Source organism: Oncorhynchus gorbuscha, linkage group LG20 (assembly GCF_021184085.1).
Source record: "Oncorhynchus gorbuscha isolate QuinsamMale2020 ecotype Even-year linkage group LG20, OgorEven_v1.0, whole genome shotgun sequence".
Taxonomy (NCBI): domain Eukaryota; kingdom Metazoa; phylum Chordata; class Actinopteri; order Salmoniformes; family Salmonidae; genus Oncorhynchus; species Oncorhynchus gorbuscha.
The window spans coordinates 42,211,783-42,231,581 of NC_060192.1; the positions used below are offsets into that span (position 1 = coordinate 42,211,783).

The 19,799-nt window shown below is 42.8% G+C and overlaps 1 protein-coding gene across 1 annotated transcript in view; it reads left to right on the top strand.

The window, feature by feature from the left end:
- mtus2a (microtubule associated tumor suppressor candidate 2a) overlaps positions 1 to 19,799 on the top strand; it is a 125,765-nt gene that overhangs the window by 98,830 nt on the left and 7,136 nt on the right. Inside the window, exons 5-13 of the mRNA XM_046318100.1 lie at positions 748 to 846; positions 7,281 to 7,450; positions 9,950 to 10,075; positions 16,851 to 16,917; positions 17,096 to 17,310; positions 17,536 to 17,641; positions 18,211 to 18,284; positions 18,377 to 18,475; positions 18,665 to 18,784. Coding sequence (XP_046174056.1) covers positions 748 to 846; positions 7,281 to 7,450; positions 9,950 to 10,075; positions 16,851 to 16,917; positions 17,096 to 17,310; positions 17,536 to 17,641; positions 18,211 to 18,284; positions 18,377 to 18,475; positions 18,665 to 18,784 — 1,076 coding nt within the window. The remainder of the gene's footprint in view (positions 1 to 747; positions 847 to 7,280; positions 7,451 to 9,949; positions 10,076 to 16,850; positions 16,918 to 17,095; positions 17,311 to 17,535; positions 17,642 to 18,210; positions 18,285 to 18,376; positions 18,476 to 18,664; positions 18,785 to 19,799) is intronic.

The window sequence follows — 19,799 nt, forward strand, 5'->3', positions numbered from 1 at the left end:
TGCACTTCCTAACCTCCTTCCAAATATATGACCACATTAGAAACACATATTTCCCACAGATCACACAGACCCACAAAGAATGTGAAAACAAATCAAACATTGATAAACTCCCATATCTGTTAGGCGAAATACTGCAGTGTGCCGTCACAGCAGCAATATTTGTGACCCGTTGCGATGAGAACAGGGTAACCAGTGGAACACAATCAACATTGTAAATACAACCCATATTTATGTTGATTTATCTTCCCTTTCATACTTCAACTACTTGCACGTTGTTACAACACTGCACATGGCCAATAATATAACATGTAAAACGTCTATATTTAAAAAAAAACTTTTGTGAGTGTAATGTTTACTAACGCTTCCCTTGTTAATCTAACTTTTGTTTATTGTTTATTCCATTTGCTTTGGCAATGTAAACACATGTTTCCCATGCCAATAAAGCTCTTTTGAATTTATTTGAGAGGGAGAGATTTAAAAAATAAAAACTGAAAACTGAAACTGATTAAATGGAAGATATGTAGAGCTGGTAGAGAGAAAAGGAGGGCAATGTCGAAGATTAGATATTGATTGATCAGACTGATAACATAATTGGTTGATTGCCTAATTAAATGTTATAATTGCTTAATTGATGTGTCTTTGATTGTCTCTGATTGGTTGATTGCTTAATTGATGTGTTTTTGATTGTCTCTGATTGGTTGATTGCTTAATTCCATGTTTGTGATTTGTTGCTGTGTTTGATGACAGGTGTGAGGAAGGAGTTCCCGAGGAGTTCTGAGATCACAAGGTCCCTTCCTTCCTCTCCTAAGAGGCTGGCTGTGGTGCCTCCTAAACCCCAGTCACCAGGTGAGATATAGGTAGATAGCTATAGCTGGGGAGAGAAGTGAGAATATTACGTGGAGGAAACATGCAGTGGCAGTTTTAGACCAACTGGGGAGGGGGGGGGGCAAGCTGGAGCCAGTTGTACTGTTAGAGGGGCCAGTTGTACTGTTGGAGGGGCCAAGCTGGGGCCAGTTGTACTGTTAGAGGGGCCAAGCTGGGGCCAGTTGTACTGTTAGAGGGGCCAAGCTGGGGCCAGTTGTACTGTTAGAGGGGCCAAGCTGGGGCCAGTTGTACTGTTGGAGGGGCCAGTTGTACTGTTAGAGGGGCCAAGCTGGGGCCAGTTGTACTGTTAAAGGGGCCAAGCTGGGGCCAGTTGTACTGTTATAGGGGCCAGTTGTACTGTTATAGGGGCCAGTTGTATTGTTAGAGGGGCCAGTTGTACTGTTAGAGGGGCCAGGCTGGGGCCAGTTGTACTGTTAGAGGGGCCAGTTGTACTGTTAGAGGGGCCAGTTGTACTGTTAGAGGGGGGAGGGGTGTCCTGTAAATGCTCCCTTTCATTCACTGTCAAAGCCAAGTGTCGTCCCCCCCCCAGCTCATTACCACAGACAGATGATGCCCCCTGTTGTCATGGAGACCAGTCCTTCAGGGGTAACAGATGTTTTTAGAGCTGAATAGATGGTGGATGACGGTCCTTGCTCGGGTTGGTAAAGACACGTTCCTTACGACACCAGGATAGTGGGTCCCATTCAATTCCCAATTCCCTAAATGTAAAACAACGTATGCGTGCGTGACTGTAAGTCTCTTTGGATAAAATGTCTGCTAAATAGTATATGTTGTTATATTTGATTGACTACTAGAGAAGACGACTAGACAGTATTATGGTCAGTGGGTGAAAGATATGAAGCCCACAATGCTCCTGTGGGACTTCATAGTGTAAAATGTCATTACTATTTATATATATATATTGTTGTTTAAAACAATACTTGAAAAGTAGCAATATAATAACGCATAAACTAATATTTATATATGTGATTATATATATATATGTATTTATATATGTGATTATATATATATATGTATTTATATATGTGATTATATATATATATGTATTTATATATGTGATTATATATATATATGTATTTATATATGTGATTATATATATATATGTATTTATATATGTGATTATATATATATATGTATTTATATATGTGATTATATATATATATGTATTTATATATGTGATTATATATATATATGTATTTATATATGTGATTATATATATATATGTATTTATATATGTGATTATATATATATGTATTTATATATGTGATTATATATATATATGTATTTATATATGTGATTATATATATATATGTATTTATATATGTGATTATATATATATATGTATTTATATATGTGATTATATATATATATGTATTTATATATGTGATTATATATATATATGTATTTATATATGTGATTATATATATATATGTATTTATATATGTGATTATATATATGTATTTATATATGTGATTATATATATGTATTTATATATGTGATTATATATATATATGTATTTATATATGTGATTATATATATATATGTATTTATATATGTGATTATATATATATATATGTATTTATATATCCCAGCAAATGGGAGACACTGCATCTCAGTGTCTCTGGTCCTTCTGTAGCTCAGTTGGTAGAGCATGGCGCTTGTAACGCCAGGGTAGTGGGTTCTATCCCCGGGACCACCCATACGTAGAATGTATGCACACATGACTGTAAGTCGCTTTGGATAAAAGCGTCTGCTAAATGGCATATATTATTATTATATTATATATTACTACAGTCCTGGTTCAAATCCAGACTGAATCACATCCGGCCGTGATTGGGAGTCCCATAGGGTGGCACACTATTGGCCCAGCGTCGTCCGGGTTTGGCCGGGGCTAGGCCGTCAATGTAAATAAGAATTTGTTCTTAACTGACTTGCCTCGTTAAATAAAGGTTTAAATAAATAAAAAAATATCTAAATTCCTGAAGACAAAATGTTTGTTTCCACTAATATTGATGATGTTTAGTTGTAGTACTGACTGTTGTAACGACTCAGCCTGTGATAACACAAACACACACCTACACACATCTACACACATCTACACACACACACACACACACACACATCTACACACACACAGCTACACTTACACACACACACACCTACAGACACACACACACACGTCTACACAAACACACACACACAGCTACACATACACACACCTACAGATACACACACACACATCTACACAAACACACACACACAGCTACACCTACAGACACACACAGCTACACCTACAGACACACACACATCTACACACACACACACACACACACACACACACACACACACACACACACACACACACACACACACACACACACACACACACACACACACACACACACCTACAGACACACACACATCTACACACACACACACACACACACACACACACACACACACACACACACACACACACACACACACACACACACACACACATCTACACACACACACACACACAACACACACACACACACACACACACACACACACACACACACACACACACACACACACACACACACACACACACACACACACACACACACACACACCTACAGACACACACACATCTACACACACACACATCTACACACACACACACACACACACACACACACACACACACACACACACACACACACACACACACACACACACACACACACACACACACACACACACACACCTACAGACACACACACACACACACACACACACACACACACACACACACACACACACACACACACACACACACACACACACACCTACAGACACACACACACACACACACACACACACACACACACACACACACACACACACACACACACACACACACACACACACACCTACAGACACACACACATCTACACACACACACACACACACACACACACACCTACACACTCATACACATACATACAGTACATATTTTATCCGTGATAATCGTCTTAATTTAACTAATGGAGACGACAGAATGATCCATCGATGTCATTAGAGGAGGAAACCCCTGTGTCTACGGTGTGTGTGTGTGTGTGTGTGTGTGTGTGTGTGTGTGTGTGTGTGTGTGTGTGTGTGTGTGTGTGTGTGTGTGTGTGTGTGTGTGTGTGTGTGTGTGTGTGTGTGTGTGTGTGTGTGTCAGACCAGTAATGTGTAGTTGACACACACAAGGTTAGATCAACCTTTCTATGTTTGTCATCCAGTTTGAAAGAGTCGATGCCAGACAGTAGCAGCGATGCCAGGCAGTAGCAGCGATGCCAAACAGTAGCAGCGATGCCAGGCAGTAGCAGCGATGCCAGGCAGTAGCAGTGATGCCAGGCAGTAGCAGTGATGCCAGGTAGTAGCAGTGATGCCAGGCAGTAGCAGTGATGCCAGACAGTAGCAGTGATGCCAAACATTAGCAGTGATGCCAGACAGCAGCAGTGATGCCAGGCAATAGCAGTGATGCCAGGCAGTAGCAGTGATGCCAGGCAGTAGCAGTGATGCCAGACAGTAGCAGTGATGCCAGGCAGTAGCAGTGATGCCAGGCAGTAGCAGTGATGCCAGACAGTAGCAGTGATGCCAGACAGTAGCAGTGATGCCAGGCAGTAGCAGTGATGCCAGACAGTAGCAGCGATGCCAGACAGTTTCGACCCCGCCCTGTGCAACTGGGTACTGGACTTCCTGACGGGCCGCCCCCAGGTGGTGAGGGTAGGCAGCAACATCTCCACCCCGCTGATCCTCAACACTGGGGCCCCACAAGGGTGCGTTCTGAGCCCTCTCCTGTACTCCCTGCTCACCCACGACTGCGTGGCCACGCAAGCCTCCAACTCAATCATCAAGTTTGCGGACGACACAACAATGGTAGGCTTGATTACCAACAACGACGAGACGGCCTACAGGGAGGAGGTGAGGGCCCTCGGAGTGTGGTGTCAGGAAAATAACCTCACACTCAACGTCAACAAAACTAAGGAGATGATTGTGGACTTCAGGAAACAGCAGAGGGAACACCCCCTATCCACATCGATGGAACAGTAGTGGAGAGGGTAAGTTTTAAGTTCCTCGGCATACACATCACAGACAAACTGAATTGGTCCACTCACACAGACAGCATCGTGAAGAAGGCGCAGCAGCGCCTCTTCAACCTCAGGAGGCTGAAGAAATTCGGCTTGTCACCAAAAGCACTCACAAACTTCTACAGATGCACAATCGAGAGCATCCTGGCGGGCTGTATCACAGCCTGGTATGGCAACTGCTCCGCCCCCAAAACCGTTAGGCTCTCCAGAGGGTAGTGAGGTCTGCACAACGCATCACCGGAGGCAAACTACCAGCCCTCCAGGACACCTACACCACCCGATGTTACAGGAAGGCCATAAAGATCATCAAGGACATCAACCACCCGAGCCACTGCCTGTTCACCCCGCTATCATCCAGAAGGCGAGGTCAGTACAGGTGCATCAAAGCTGGGACCGAGAGACTGAAAAACAGCTTCTATCTCAAGGCCATCAGACTGTTAAACAGCCACCACTAACATTGAGTGGCTGCTGCCAACACACTGACACTGACTCAACTCCAGCCACTTTAATAATGGCAATTGATGGGAAATGATGTAAAACATATCACTAGCCACTTTAAACAATGCTACCTAATATAATGTTTACATACCCTACATTATTCATCTCATATGTATACGTATATACTGTACTCTACATCATCGACTGCATCCTTATGTAATACATGTATCACTAGCCACTTTAACTATGCCACTTTGTTTACATACTCATCTCATATGTATATACTGTACTCGATACCATCTACTGTATCTTGCCTATGCCGCTCTGTACCATCACTCATTCATACATCTTTATATACATATTATTTATCCCCTTACACTGTGTAAAAGACAGTAGTTTTGGAATTGTTAGTTAGATTACTTGTTGGTTATTGCTGCATTGACGGAACTAGAAGCACAAGCATTTCGCTACACTCGCATTAACATCTGCTCAATCAAATCACATTTTATTTGTCACATACACATGGTTGATTTTGATTTTATTTTATTTGCCAGGCAGGAGCAGTGATGCCAGGCAGTAGCAGTGATGCCATGCAGTAGCAGTGATGCCTGACAGTAGCAGCGATGCCAGGCAGTCGCAGTGATGCCAGGCAGTAGCAGTGATGCCAGACAGTAGCAGTGATGCCAGGCAGTAGCAGTGATGCCAGACAGTAGCAGTGATGCCAGGCAGTAGCAGTGATTCCAGACAGTAGCAGTGATGCCAGGCAGTAGCAGTGATGCCAGGCAGTAGCAGTGATGCCAGGCAGTAGCAGTGATGCAGGCAGTAGCAGTGATATGATGCCAGGCAGTAGCAGTCATGCCAGACAGTAGAAGTGATGCCAGGCAGTAGCAGTGATGCTGGGCAGTAACAGTGATGCCGGGCAGTGCCAGTGATGCCAGGCAGTAGCAGTGATGTCAGGCAGTAGCAGTGATGCTGGGCAGTAGCAGTGATATGATGCCAGGCAGTAGCAGTGATGCCAGTTAGTAGCAGTGATACCAGGCAGTAGCAGTGATACCATGCAGTAGCAGTGATACCAGGCAGTAGCAGGGATGCCTGTTAGTAGCAGGGATGCCAGGCAGTAGCAATGATACCAGGCAGTAGCAGTGATACCAGGCAGTAGCAGTGATACCAGGCAGTAGCAGGGATGCCAGCTAGTAGCAGGGATGCCAGGCAGTAGCAGGGATGCCTGTTAGTAGCAGGGATGCCAGGCAGTAGCAATGATACCAGGCAGTAGCAGTGATACCAGGCAGTAGCAGTGATACCAGGCAGTAGCAAGGATGCCAGTTAGTAGCAGTGATACCATGCAGTAGCAGGGATGCCAGGCAGTAGCAGAGATACCAGGCAGTAGCAGGGATGCCTGTTAGTAGCAGGGATGCCAGGCAGTAGCAGGGATGCCAGGCAGTAGAAGAGATACCAGGCAGTAGCAGGGATGCCAGGCAGTAGCAGAGATACCAGGCAGTAGCAGAGATACCAGGCAGTAGCAGGGATGCCAGGCAGTAGAAGAGATACCAGGCAGTAGCAGGGATGCCAGGCAGTAGCAGAGATACCAGGCAGTAGCAGGGATGCCAGGCAGTAGAAGAGATACCAGGCAGTAGCAGAGATCTGTGTAAATCAGTGGTGACAATCTCAGTCTGTCTTCTGCGTGTGGGGCAACCGCAAGGATGTGTTCATGCTGTTAATTTAACCCCATTTTACCCCCCTCTCTCTCTCTCCCTCTCTCTCTTTCTCTATCTTCTCTCTCTGTGCCCCCCATATATCCCTCTCTATCTCCCCCTCCTCTCTCTCTCTCTCCAGTCCTCCCCAGGCAGCGTCCAGCAGCAGCCACCAGAGGGGCAGTTCCCCCCTTCAGGCCGAAGCAGGAACAGCAGGAGAACCTGCAGAGGGAGAAAGAGGAGGCGCAATTGAAGGAGAGAGAGAGGGAGGAGCAGGACAGGGAGCGAGAGAGGGAGAAACAGAGGGAGGAGGTATGTGGTTCTAAAAATGGGGCTTTTGTGAGTTGATTACTGCATTGGTCTTTATACATATTCATGTGATATGTGTTGTTATGTTACTGTATATTATCATGTTACTGTATATTATAATGTTACTGTATATTATCATGTTACTGTATATTATCATGTTACTGTATATTATCATGTTACTGTATATTATAATGTTACTGTATATTATCATGTTACTGTATATATCATGTTACTGTATATTATCATGTTACTGTAGATTATCATGTTACTATATATATCATTATCATGTTACTGTATATTATCATGTTACTGTAGATTATCATGTTCCTGTATATATCATGTTACTGTAGATTATCATGTTACTGTATATTATCATGTTACTATATATATCATTATCATGTTACTGTAGATTATCATGTTACTGTATATATCATGTTACTGTATATTATCATGTTACTGTAGATTATCATGTTACTATATATATCATTATCATGTTACTGTATATTATCATGTTACTGTAGATTATCATGTTCCTGTATATATCATGTTACTGTAGATTATCATGTTACTGTATATTATCATGTTACTATATATATCATTATCATGTTACTGTATATTATCATGTTACTGTATATTATCATGTTACTGTAGATTATCATGTTCCTGTATATATCATGTTACTGTAGATTATCATGTTACTGTAGATTATCATGTTACTGTATATTATCATGTTACTGTATATTATCATTTTACTGTATATTATCATGTTACTATATATATCATTATCATGTTACTGTATATTATCATGTTACTGTATATTATCATGTTACTGTAGATTATCATGTTCCTGTATATATCATGTTACTGTAGATTATCATGTTACTGTAGATTATCATGTTACTGTATATATCATGTTACTGTATATTATCATGTTACTGTATATATCATTATCATGTTACTGTATATTATCATGTTACTGTATATATCATTATCATGTTACTGTATATTATCATGTTACTGTATATTATCATGTTACTGTAGATTATCATGTTACTGTATATATCATGTTACTGTAGATTATCATGTTACTGTAGATTATCATGTTACTGTATATATCATGTTACTGTATATTATCATTATCATGTTACTGTGTATTATCATGTTACTGTACATTATCATGTTACTGTAGATTATCATGTTACTGTATATATCATTATCATGTTACTGTATATTATCATGTTACTGTTTATTATCATGTTCCTGTTTATTATCATGTTACTGTATATTATCATGTTACTGTATATTATCATGTTACTGTAGATTATCATGTTACTGTAGATTATCATGTTCCTGTATATATCATTTTACTGTAGATTATCATGGTACTGTAGATTATCATGTTACTGTATATATCATGTTACTGTATATTATCATTATCATGTTACTGTGTATTATCATGTTACTGTAGATTATCATGTTACTGTATATTATCATGTTCCTGTTTATTATCATGTTACTGTATATTATCATGTTACTATAGATTATCATGTTACTGTACATGATCATGTTACTGTAGATTATCATGTTACTGTATATATCATTATCATGTTACTGTTTATTATCATGTTACTGTATATTATCATGTTACTGTATATTATCATGTTACTGTAGATTATCATGTTACTGTATATTATCATGTTACTGTTTATTATCATGTTACTGTACATGATCATGTTACTGTAGATTATCATGTTACTGTACATGATCATGTTACTGTAGATTATCATGTTACTGTATATTATCATGTTACTGTAGATTATCATGTTACTGTATATATCATGTTACTGTAGATTATCATGTTACTGTACATGATCATGTTACTGTAGATTATCATGTTACTGTATATTATCATGTTACTGTAGATTATCATGTTACTGTATATATCATGTTACTGTAGATTATCATGTTACTGTAGATTATCATGTTACTGTATATTATCATTATCATGTTACTGTGTATTATCATGTTACTGTATATTATCATGTTACTGTATATTATCATGTTACTGTAGATCATCATGTTCCTGTATATTATCATGTTACTGTATATTATCATGTTACTGTATATTATCATGTTCCTGTATATTATCATGTTACTGTATATTATCATGTTACTGTATATTATCATGTTACTGTAGATCATCATGTTCCTGTATATTATCATGTTACTGTAGATTATCATGTTACTGTAGATCATCATGTTACTGTATATTATCATGTTACTGTAGATTATCATGTTACTGTATATTATCATGTTACTGTAGATTATCATGTTACTGTAGATTATCATGTTACTGTAGATTATCATGTTACTGTAGATTATCATGTTACTGTAGATTATCATGTTCCTGTATATATCATGTTACTGTAGATTATCATGTTACTGTATATTATCATGTTACTGTATATGAGATTCATATGTGTTATTATGGTATGGTTATAGGTCCAGAGGCTTCAGAATCGCTGTGTGGAGCAGGAGGATCAGCTGACATCACTGAGAGAGGAACTGAGGAAGACGACACTAGGACTACAAGCCTTCATCATTACTTCCCAACACTACTGTCTACAGGTAACAAACACCCACACTATACACACTGGCAAACACACACACACACACACACACACACACACACACACACACACACACACACACACACACACACACACACACACACACACACAAACACACACACTATACACACTGGCAAACACACACACACTCACACACTATACACACTGGCAAACAAAACACACACACACACAGACACACACTATACACACTGGCAAACACACACACACACACACACTATACACACTGGCAAAAACACACACACACACTATACACACCGGCAAACACACACACACACACACTATACACACTGGCAAACACACACACACACACTATACACACTGGCAAACACACACACACACACACACTATACACACTGGCAAACACACACACACTATACACACTGGCAAAAACACACACACACACTATACACACCGGCAAACACACACACACAAACACACACACACACACACTATACACACTGGCAAAAACACACACACACACTATACACACCGGCAAACAAACACACACTATACACACTGGCAAATGTGGAAGCTATATACAGGGTATTACGGTACAGAGTCAATGTGGAGGCTATATACAGGGTGTTACGGTACAGAGTCAATGTGGAGACTATATACAGGGTGTTACTGTACAGAGTCAATGTGGAGACTATATACAGGGTGTTACGGTACAGAGTCAATGTGGAGACTATATACAGGGTGTTACGGTACAGAGTCAATGTGGAGGCTATATACAGGGTGTTACGGTACAGAGTCAATGTGGAGGCCATATACAGGGTGTTACGGTACAGAGTCAATGTGGAGACTATATACAGGGTATTACGGTACAGAGTCAATGTGGAGGCTATATACAGGGGGTACCGGTACAGAGTCAATGTGGAGACTATATACAGGGTGTTATGGTACAGAGTCAATGTGGAGACTATATACAGGGTGTTACGGTACAGAGTCAATGTGGAGACTATATACAGGGTATTACGGTACAGAGTCAATGTGGAGGCTATATACAGGGGGTACCGGTACAGAGTCAATGTGGAGACTATATACAGGGTATTACGGTACAGAGTCAAGGTGGAGGCTATATACAGGGTATTACGGTACAGAGTCAATGTGGAGACTATATACAGGGTGTTACGGTACAGAGTCAATGTGGAGACTATATACAGGGTGTTACTGTACAGAGTCAATGTGGAGACTATATACAGGGTGTTACGGTACAGAGTCAATGTGGAGACTATATACAGGGTGTTACGGTACAGAGTCAATGTGGAGGCTATATACAGGGTGTTACGGTACAGAGTCAATGTGGAGGCCATATACAGGGTGTTACGGTACAGAGTCAATGTGGAGACTATATACAGGGTATTACGGTACAGAGTCAATGTGGAGGCTATATACAGGGGGTACCGGTACAGAGTCAATGTGGAGACTATATACAGGGTGTTATGGTACAGAGTCAATGTGGAGACTATATACAGGGTGTTATGGTACAGAGTCAACGTGGAGGCTATATACAGGGTGTTACTGTACAGAGTCAATGTGGAGACTATATATATATATATATATATATATATATATATATATATATATATATATATATATATATATATATATATTTATTTAACCAGGTAGGCTAGTTGAGAACAAGTTCTCATTTGCAACTGCGACCTGGCCAAGATAAAGCAAAGCAGTGTGACACAGACAACAACACAGAGTTACATATGGAGTAAACAATAAACAAGTCAATAACACAATAACACAGTAGGAAAAAAATAATCTATATACATTGTGTGCAGAAGGCATGAGGAGGTAGGCATTAAATAGGCCATAGGAGTGAATAATTACAATTTAGCAGATTAACACTGGAGTGATAAATGATCAGATGGTCATGTACAGGTAGAGATATTGGTGAGCAAAAGAGCAGAAAAGTAAGTAAATAAAAACAGTATGGGGATGAGGTAGGTCAAATTGGGTGGGCTATTTACCGATAGACTATGTACAGCTGCAGCGATCGGTTAGCTGCTCAGATAGCAGATGTTTAAAGTTGGTGAGGGAGATAGAAGTCTCCAACTTCAGAGATTTTTGCAATTCGTTCCAGTCACAGGCAGCAGAGGACTGGAAGGAAAGGCGGCCAAATGAGGTTTTGGCTTTAGGGATGAGCATACAGGTCTCAGTGGTGGGTGGTATAAGGTGCTTTAGTAACAAAACGGATGGCACTGTGATAAACTGCATCCAGTTTGCTGAGTAGAGTGTTGGAGGCTATTTTGTAGATGACATAAGTCGAGGATCGGTAGGATAGTCAGTTTTACTAGGGTAAGTTTTGCGGTGTGAGTGAAGGAGGCTTTGTTGCGAAATAGAAAGCCGAATCTAGATTTGATTTTGGATTGGAGATGTTTGATATGATTCCGGAAGGAGAGTGCAGTCTAGCCAGGCACCTAGGTACTTATAGATGTCCACATATATAAGTACCACATATATAAAATGTCCAAATATATAAGTACCACATATATAAGATGTCCACATATATAAGTACCACATATATAAGATGTCCACATATATAAGATGTCCACATATATAAGTACCACATATATAAGATGTCCACATATATAAGTACCACATATATAAGATGTCCACATATATAAGATGTCCACATATATAAGTACCACATATATAAGATGTCCACATATATAAGATGTCCACATATATAAGTACCACATATATAAGATGTCCACTTATATAAGATGTCCACATATATAAGTATATGGTGATTGACAGAGTCGAAAGCCTTGGCCAGGTCGATGAAGAACTTGAAGCTCTCAACCTGCTCCACTTCAGCCCCGTTGATGAGAATGGGGGCGTGCCCGGTCCTCCTTTTCCTGTAGTCCACAATCATCTCCTTAGTCTTGGTTACGTTGAGGGGTAGGTTGTTATTCTGGCACCACCCGGCCAGGTCTCTGACTTCAAGGCGAGACCCAGATGCAGATACAGGAGGCAGATGGTTGGAGTCTTACACTGTTTATTAATCCAAAGGGGTCAGCAAGAGAATGGTCGTGGACAGGTTAAAGGTCACAACCAGATCAGAGTCCAGGAGGACAGAGTGGCAGACAGGCTGGTGGTCAAGGCAGGCAGAATGGTCAGGCAGGAGGGTACAGAGTCCAGAAATATATAAATACACAGAGAGACAGGAAACACAGGGATAAATACACAGAGAGACAGGAAACACAGAGATAAATACACTGGTACAGAGAGACAGGAAACACAGGGATAAATACACTGGTACAGGGAGACAAGTAACACAGGGATAAATACACAGGTACAGAGAAACAGGAAACACAGGGATAAATACACTGGTACAGAGAGACAGGAAACACAGGGATAAATACTCTGGTACAGAGAGACAGGAAACACAGGGATAAATACACTGGTACAGAGAGACAGGAAACACAGGGATAAATACACTGGTACAGAGAGACAGGAAACACAGGGATAAATACACTGGTACAGACAGACAGGAAACACAGGGATAAATACACTGGTACAGAGAGACAGGAAACACAGGGATAAATACACTGGTACAGAGAGACAGGAAACACAGGGATAAATACACTGGTACAGAGAGACAGGAAACACAGGGATAAATACACTGGTACAGAGAGACAGGAAACACAGGGATAAATACACTGGTACAGAGAGACGGGAAACACAGGGATAAATACACTGGTACAGAGAGACAGGAAACACAGGGATAAATACACTGGTACAGAGAGACAGGAAACACAGGGATAAATACACTGGTACAGAGAGACAGGAAACACAGGGATAAATACACTGGGGAAAATAAGACCTGGAGGGGAAACAATCACAAGGACACGTGAAACAGATCAGGGCTTGACATCTCCTTTGTCTTGATCACGTTGAGGGAGAGGTTGTTGTCATGGTCCCACACGGTCAGGTCTTTGTCCTCCTCCCGTTGTCGGTGATCAGGCCTACCACTCTTGTGTCATCGGCAAACTTAATGATGCTGTTGGAGTCGTGCTTAGCCTCAGTCATGAGTGAACAAGGAGTACAGGAAGGGACTGAGCACGGACCCCTTGGGGGTCCCTGTGTTGAGGATCAGCGTGGCAGATGTGTTGTTACCATACGTTTGTGGCAGTTTTACTTTAATGCCTTGTTGCAAATAGGAAGCATGTACCACCTGGGGATGGCCCGTCGGGAATTCCAGGTTCCAGTTGCAGAGGGAGGTGTTTAGTCCCAGGGTCCTTCGCTTAGTGATGAGCTTTGAGGGCACTATGGTGTTGAACGCTGAGCTGTAGTCAATGAATAGCATTCTCACATAGGTGTTACTTTTGTCCAGGTGGGAAAGGGCAGTGTGAAGTGCAATAGAGATTGGGTCATCTGTGGATCTGTTGGGGCTGTATGCGAATTGGAGTGCGTCCAGGGTTTCTGGAATAATGGTGTTGATGTGAGCCATGACCAGCCTTTCAAAGCATTTCATGGCTACAGATGTGAGTGCTACGGGTCGGTAGTCATTTAGGCAGGTTACCTTAGTGTTATTGGGCACAGGGACTATGGTGGTCTGCTTGAATCATGTTGGCATTACAGACTCGGTCACGGAGAGGTTGAAAATATTGCTAGTTGGTCAGAGCATGCTCTGAGTACACGTCCTGGTAATCCATCTGGCCCTGTGGCCTTGTGAATGTTGACTTGTTTAAAGGTCTTACTCACATCGGCTGTTGTTGCTTGCCTCGAAGCAAGCATGGACATCATTTAGCTCGTCTGGTAGGCTCATGTCACTTGGGGGAGTGAGATGAGATAAGGGGAGTTAGATGAGGTAAGGGGTGAGATGAGGTAAGGGGAGTGAGATGAGGTAAGGGGTGAGATGAGGTAAGGGGAGTGAGATGAGGTAAGGGAAGTGAGATGAGATGAGGGGAGTGAGATGAGATGAGGGGAGTGAGATGAGGTAAGGGAAGTGAGATGAGATGGAGTGAGATGAGGTAAGGGGAGTGAGATGAGGTAAGGGGAGTGAGATGAGGTAAGGGGAGTGAGATGAGGTAAGGGGAGTGAGATGAGGTAAGGGGAGTGAGATGAGGTAAGGGGAGTGAGATGAGGTAAGGGGAGTCAGATGAGGTAAGGGGTGAGATGAGGTAAGGGGAGTGAGATGAGATGAGGTAAGGGGAGTGAGATGAGGTAAGGGGAGTGAGATGAGGTAAGGGGAGTGAGATGAGGTAAAGGGTGAGATGAGGTAAGGGGTGAGATGACGTAAGGGGTGAGATGAGGTAAGGGGAATGAGATGAGGTAAGGGGAGTGAGATGAGGTAAGGGGAATGATGAGGTAAGGGGAGTGAGATGAGGGGAGTGTGATGAGGGAAGGGGAATGAGATGAGGGGAGTGAGATGAGGTAAGGGGAATGAGATGAGGGGAGTGTGATGAGGTAAGGGGAATGAGATGAGGGGAGTGTGATGAGGTAAGGGGAGTGAGATGAGGTAAGGGGAGTGAGATGAGGTAAGGGGAGTGTGATGAGGTAAAGGGAATGAGATGAGATGAGGGGAGTGAGATGAGGGGAGTGTGATGAGGGAAGGGGAATGAGATGAGGGGAGTGAGATGAGGTAAGGGGAGTGTGATGAGGTAAGGGGAGTGAGATGAGATGAGGGGAGTGAGATGAGGTAAGGGGAGTGAGATGAGATGAGGGGAGTGAGATGAGATGAGGGGAGTGAGATGAGGTGAGGGGAGTGAGATGAGGTGATGGGAGTGAGATGAGGGGAGTGAGATGAGGTAAGGGGAGTGAGATGAGATGAGGGGAGTGAGATGAGGTGATGGGAGTGAGATGAGGGGAGTGAGATGAGGTAAGGGGAGTGAGATGAGGGGAGTGAGATGAGGTGAGGGGAGTGAGATGAGGTAAGGGGAGTGAGATGAGATGAGGGGAGTGAGATGAGATGAGGGGAGTGAGATGAGATGAGGGGAGTGAGATGAGGTGAGGGGAGTGAGATGAGGTAAGGGGAGTGAGATGAGGGGAGTGAGATGAGGTAACTTTGTTGTATCAATAGAATTTGTACATCGAATATCCCAGACCCTTTGTAGTAATTTGTCTCTTTATCTCGTTTGCGATATAATGGCGCCCTCTGGTGTCTGTCTGTGTGTCACTGCAGTCCTACACCCGGTCCCACTCTCAGTTTCAGTGTAGGGAGAAGTTGTCCCTGGACGCTGATCTTAGGTCAGTTTAGAATTTACTCCACTACTGGTTAAGGTTAGGACTGGGAGAGGGGAAGCTGATCCTAGATCTGTACCTAGGGGAAACTGTTACCCAGGAGCTTCCAGTTACACAGCCCTACGTGGTCCCTTATTTAAATGGGGAACTGCCTGCTAGAACCAACTTCTTTGGTAATAAACGACCTATGGGGAACTGCCTGCTCGAACCAACTTCTTTGGTAATAAACGACCTATGGGGAACTGCCTGCTAGAACCAACTTCTTTGGTAATAAACTATGTGGCATTGAGTCAGAAACACTAATCGACTACAAAGTGTAAATAGGATCATTGGCTGATGTGTCAGCTAATCTTGTGACTGATTAGATGTTATCATATGTGATTGTGTTGTTAAATGTGACTCTCTCTCTCTGTGTGTGTGTGTGTGTGTGTGTGTGTGTGTGTGTGTGTGTGTGTGTGTGTGTGTGTGTGTGTGTGTGTGTGTGTGTGTGTGTGTGTGTGTGTGTGTGTGTGTGTGTGTGTGTGTGTGTGTGTGTGTGTGTGTACCAGAATGAGAGCGCTACAGAGAAGGAGAAAGAGCTCTCCCTGGAGATTCAGAGGATCAAACAGGAAGTCTGTGAGTGAAAAACACATCATTTATTTTGGTCTTTATTTTGTTCTTTATTTGGTTTGTTATTTTTATAAAGAAGGAACATTCCTTGGTCAATAAAAAAAAAACAGACATTTTTGTCGGTTAAAATAGTTGTTTTTTTTCAATTAAAATCGCCTCCTACCACTCTACTCGTCCCCTCCAGCTTCTAACACCACTCAATGGGAGAGGCTGCAAAAGGAGAAGGCAGAGCTGGAGGTGGGGTTTGAGCGGGAGCTCACGGAGCTGCAGCTGCAGCAGGAGGAGGAGCTAGCGGCGGTGGAGGCGGAGCTAAGGGTCTGTCACTCAAAGGAGACGGAACACCTGAGGGCGGAGCATCAGGAAGAGGTGGAGGAGATCAGGACCCAGCAGCAGGAGCAGGTGACGGACTGTGGCATCATGGGAAATGGAGTTCTTCCGGTGTAATTTATGTTATGAGTTAAGACTCCATTACCTATAAAGCAATTAACAAACCTAACAATTGTTGACAGGCATGATGGGAAATGTAGTTCCGTCAAAGGGACAGGGTGGGAAATAGTTTTTTTTATCACACAATTGTGCAAGTGATGATGGATCAATCAATCAAACAATCAATCATCCAATCAGATGGATGAGCTGACGGTGAACCACGAGGCAGCCATTCAAGAGCTGAGGGACATGCACAACATTACCATGACAACGCTGTACGAGGAGCATGCTCGCACCATGAGGGGTAAGATGCACGTAGGTTTTACTATGCTTGTAGGGACCAAACAAATTATTTCCATTCAAAATCCTATTTTCCGAAAACAATATCTCCTAAACCATATCTCCTAAACCATATCTCCTAAACCATATCTCCTAAACCCTATCTCCTAAACCATATCTCCTAAACCATATCTCCTAAACCCTAATTCTAACCCTAAACCGAACCCCTAAACGTAAAATAGCCTTTTTTCCTTGTGGTGACCCCAGTTGTCCGAATTGTCCCCAAAAGGAAAGCAAAAGCACACATGACTGGTATCTCTCTCTCTCTCTGTCTCTCTGTCTCTCTCTGTCTCTCTCTCTCTCTGTCTCTCTCTCTCTCTCTCCCCCTCTCTCTCTCTCTCTCTCTCTCTCTCTCTGTCTCTCTCTCTCTCTCTCTCTCTCCCTCTGTCTCTCTCTCTCTCTCTCCCTCTGTCTCTCTCTCTCTCTCTCCCTCTCTCTCTCTGTCTCTCTCTCTCTGTCTCTCTCTCTCTCTCCCTCTCTCTCTCTCTCTCTCTCTCTCTCTCTCTCTCTCTGTCTCTCTCTCTCTCTCTCTAGACCTAAGGAAGTCTCATGAGCAGCAGAAGGTAACTCTGGAAGAAGACTTTGAGAAGCTCAGACTCTCTCTGCAGGTATTGTAAACGCACAAGTTACTAACAACTCGTGTGTGTTTTGTACACTGACGGTATACTAATATGTTGTTGTTGTTGTTGTTGTTGTGTAGGATCAGGTGGACACCCTGTTGTTCCAGAAGAGTAGCCTGAGGGACAAAGCAAAACGCTTCGAAGAGGCACTGAGAAGAAGCACCGACGAACACATAGTGGTACTATAACACATTACGAATAACCTGAAACCGAACACTAGCTTATCCAGCCCTGCGGGGTAACACGGTGTGTGTGTGTGTGTGTGTGTGTGTGTGTGTGTGTGTGTGTGTGTGTGTGTGTGTGTGTGTGTGTGTGTGTGTGTGTGTGTGTGTGTGTGTGTGTGTGTGTGTGTGTGTGTGTGTGTGTAGGATACCCTAGCCCCATACCAGCACATTGAGGAGGATTTGAAGAGCTTGAAGGATGTTGTGGAGATGAAGAACAACCAGATTCACCAACAGGAGAAGAAGATCTCTGACCTGGAGAGAGTGGTAGGATCGATAGGCTGTCACACACACACTCACCCTGACAGACAGGACAGGACAGTACACACTCACCCTAACAGACAGGACAGGACAGTACACACTCACCCTAACAGACAGGACAGGATACACTCACCCTAACAGACAGGACAGGACAGTACACACTCACCCTAACAGACAGGACAGGATACACTCACCCTAACAGACAGGACAGGACAGTACACACTCACCCTAACAGACAGGACAGGACAGTACACACTCACCCTAGCAGACAGGACAGGATACACTCACCCTAACAGACAGGACAGGACAGTACACACTCACCCTAACAGACAGGACAGGACAGTACACACTCACCCTAACAGACAGGACAGGACAGCACACACTCACCCTAACAGAGAGGACAGGATACACTCACCCTAACAGACAGGACAGGACAGTACACACTCACCCTAACAGACAGGACAGGATACACTCACCCTAACAAACAGGACAGGACAGTACACACTCACCCTAACAGACAGGACAGTACACACTCACCCTAACAGACAGGACAGTACACACTCACCCTAACAGACAGGACAGGACAGTACACACTCACCCTAACAGACAGGACAGGACAGTACACACTCACCCTAACAGACAGGACAGTACACACTCACCCTAACAGACAGGACAGGACAGTACACACTCACCCTAACAGACAGGACAGGATACACTCACCCTAGCAGACAGGACAGTACACACTCACCCTAACAGACAGGACAGGACAGTACACACTCACCCTAACAGACAGGACAGGACAGGATACACTCACAGTACAGTACATAGACAGTACAGTACACAGACAGTACAGTACAGTACATAGACAGTACAGTACATAGACAGTACAGTACAGTACAGTACAGTACAGTACAGTACAGTACAGTACAGTACAGTACAGTACACAGACAGTACAGTACAGTACAGTACAGTACAGTACAGTACAGTACAGTACAGTACAGTACAGTACAGTACAGTACAC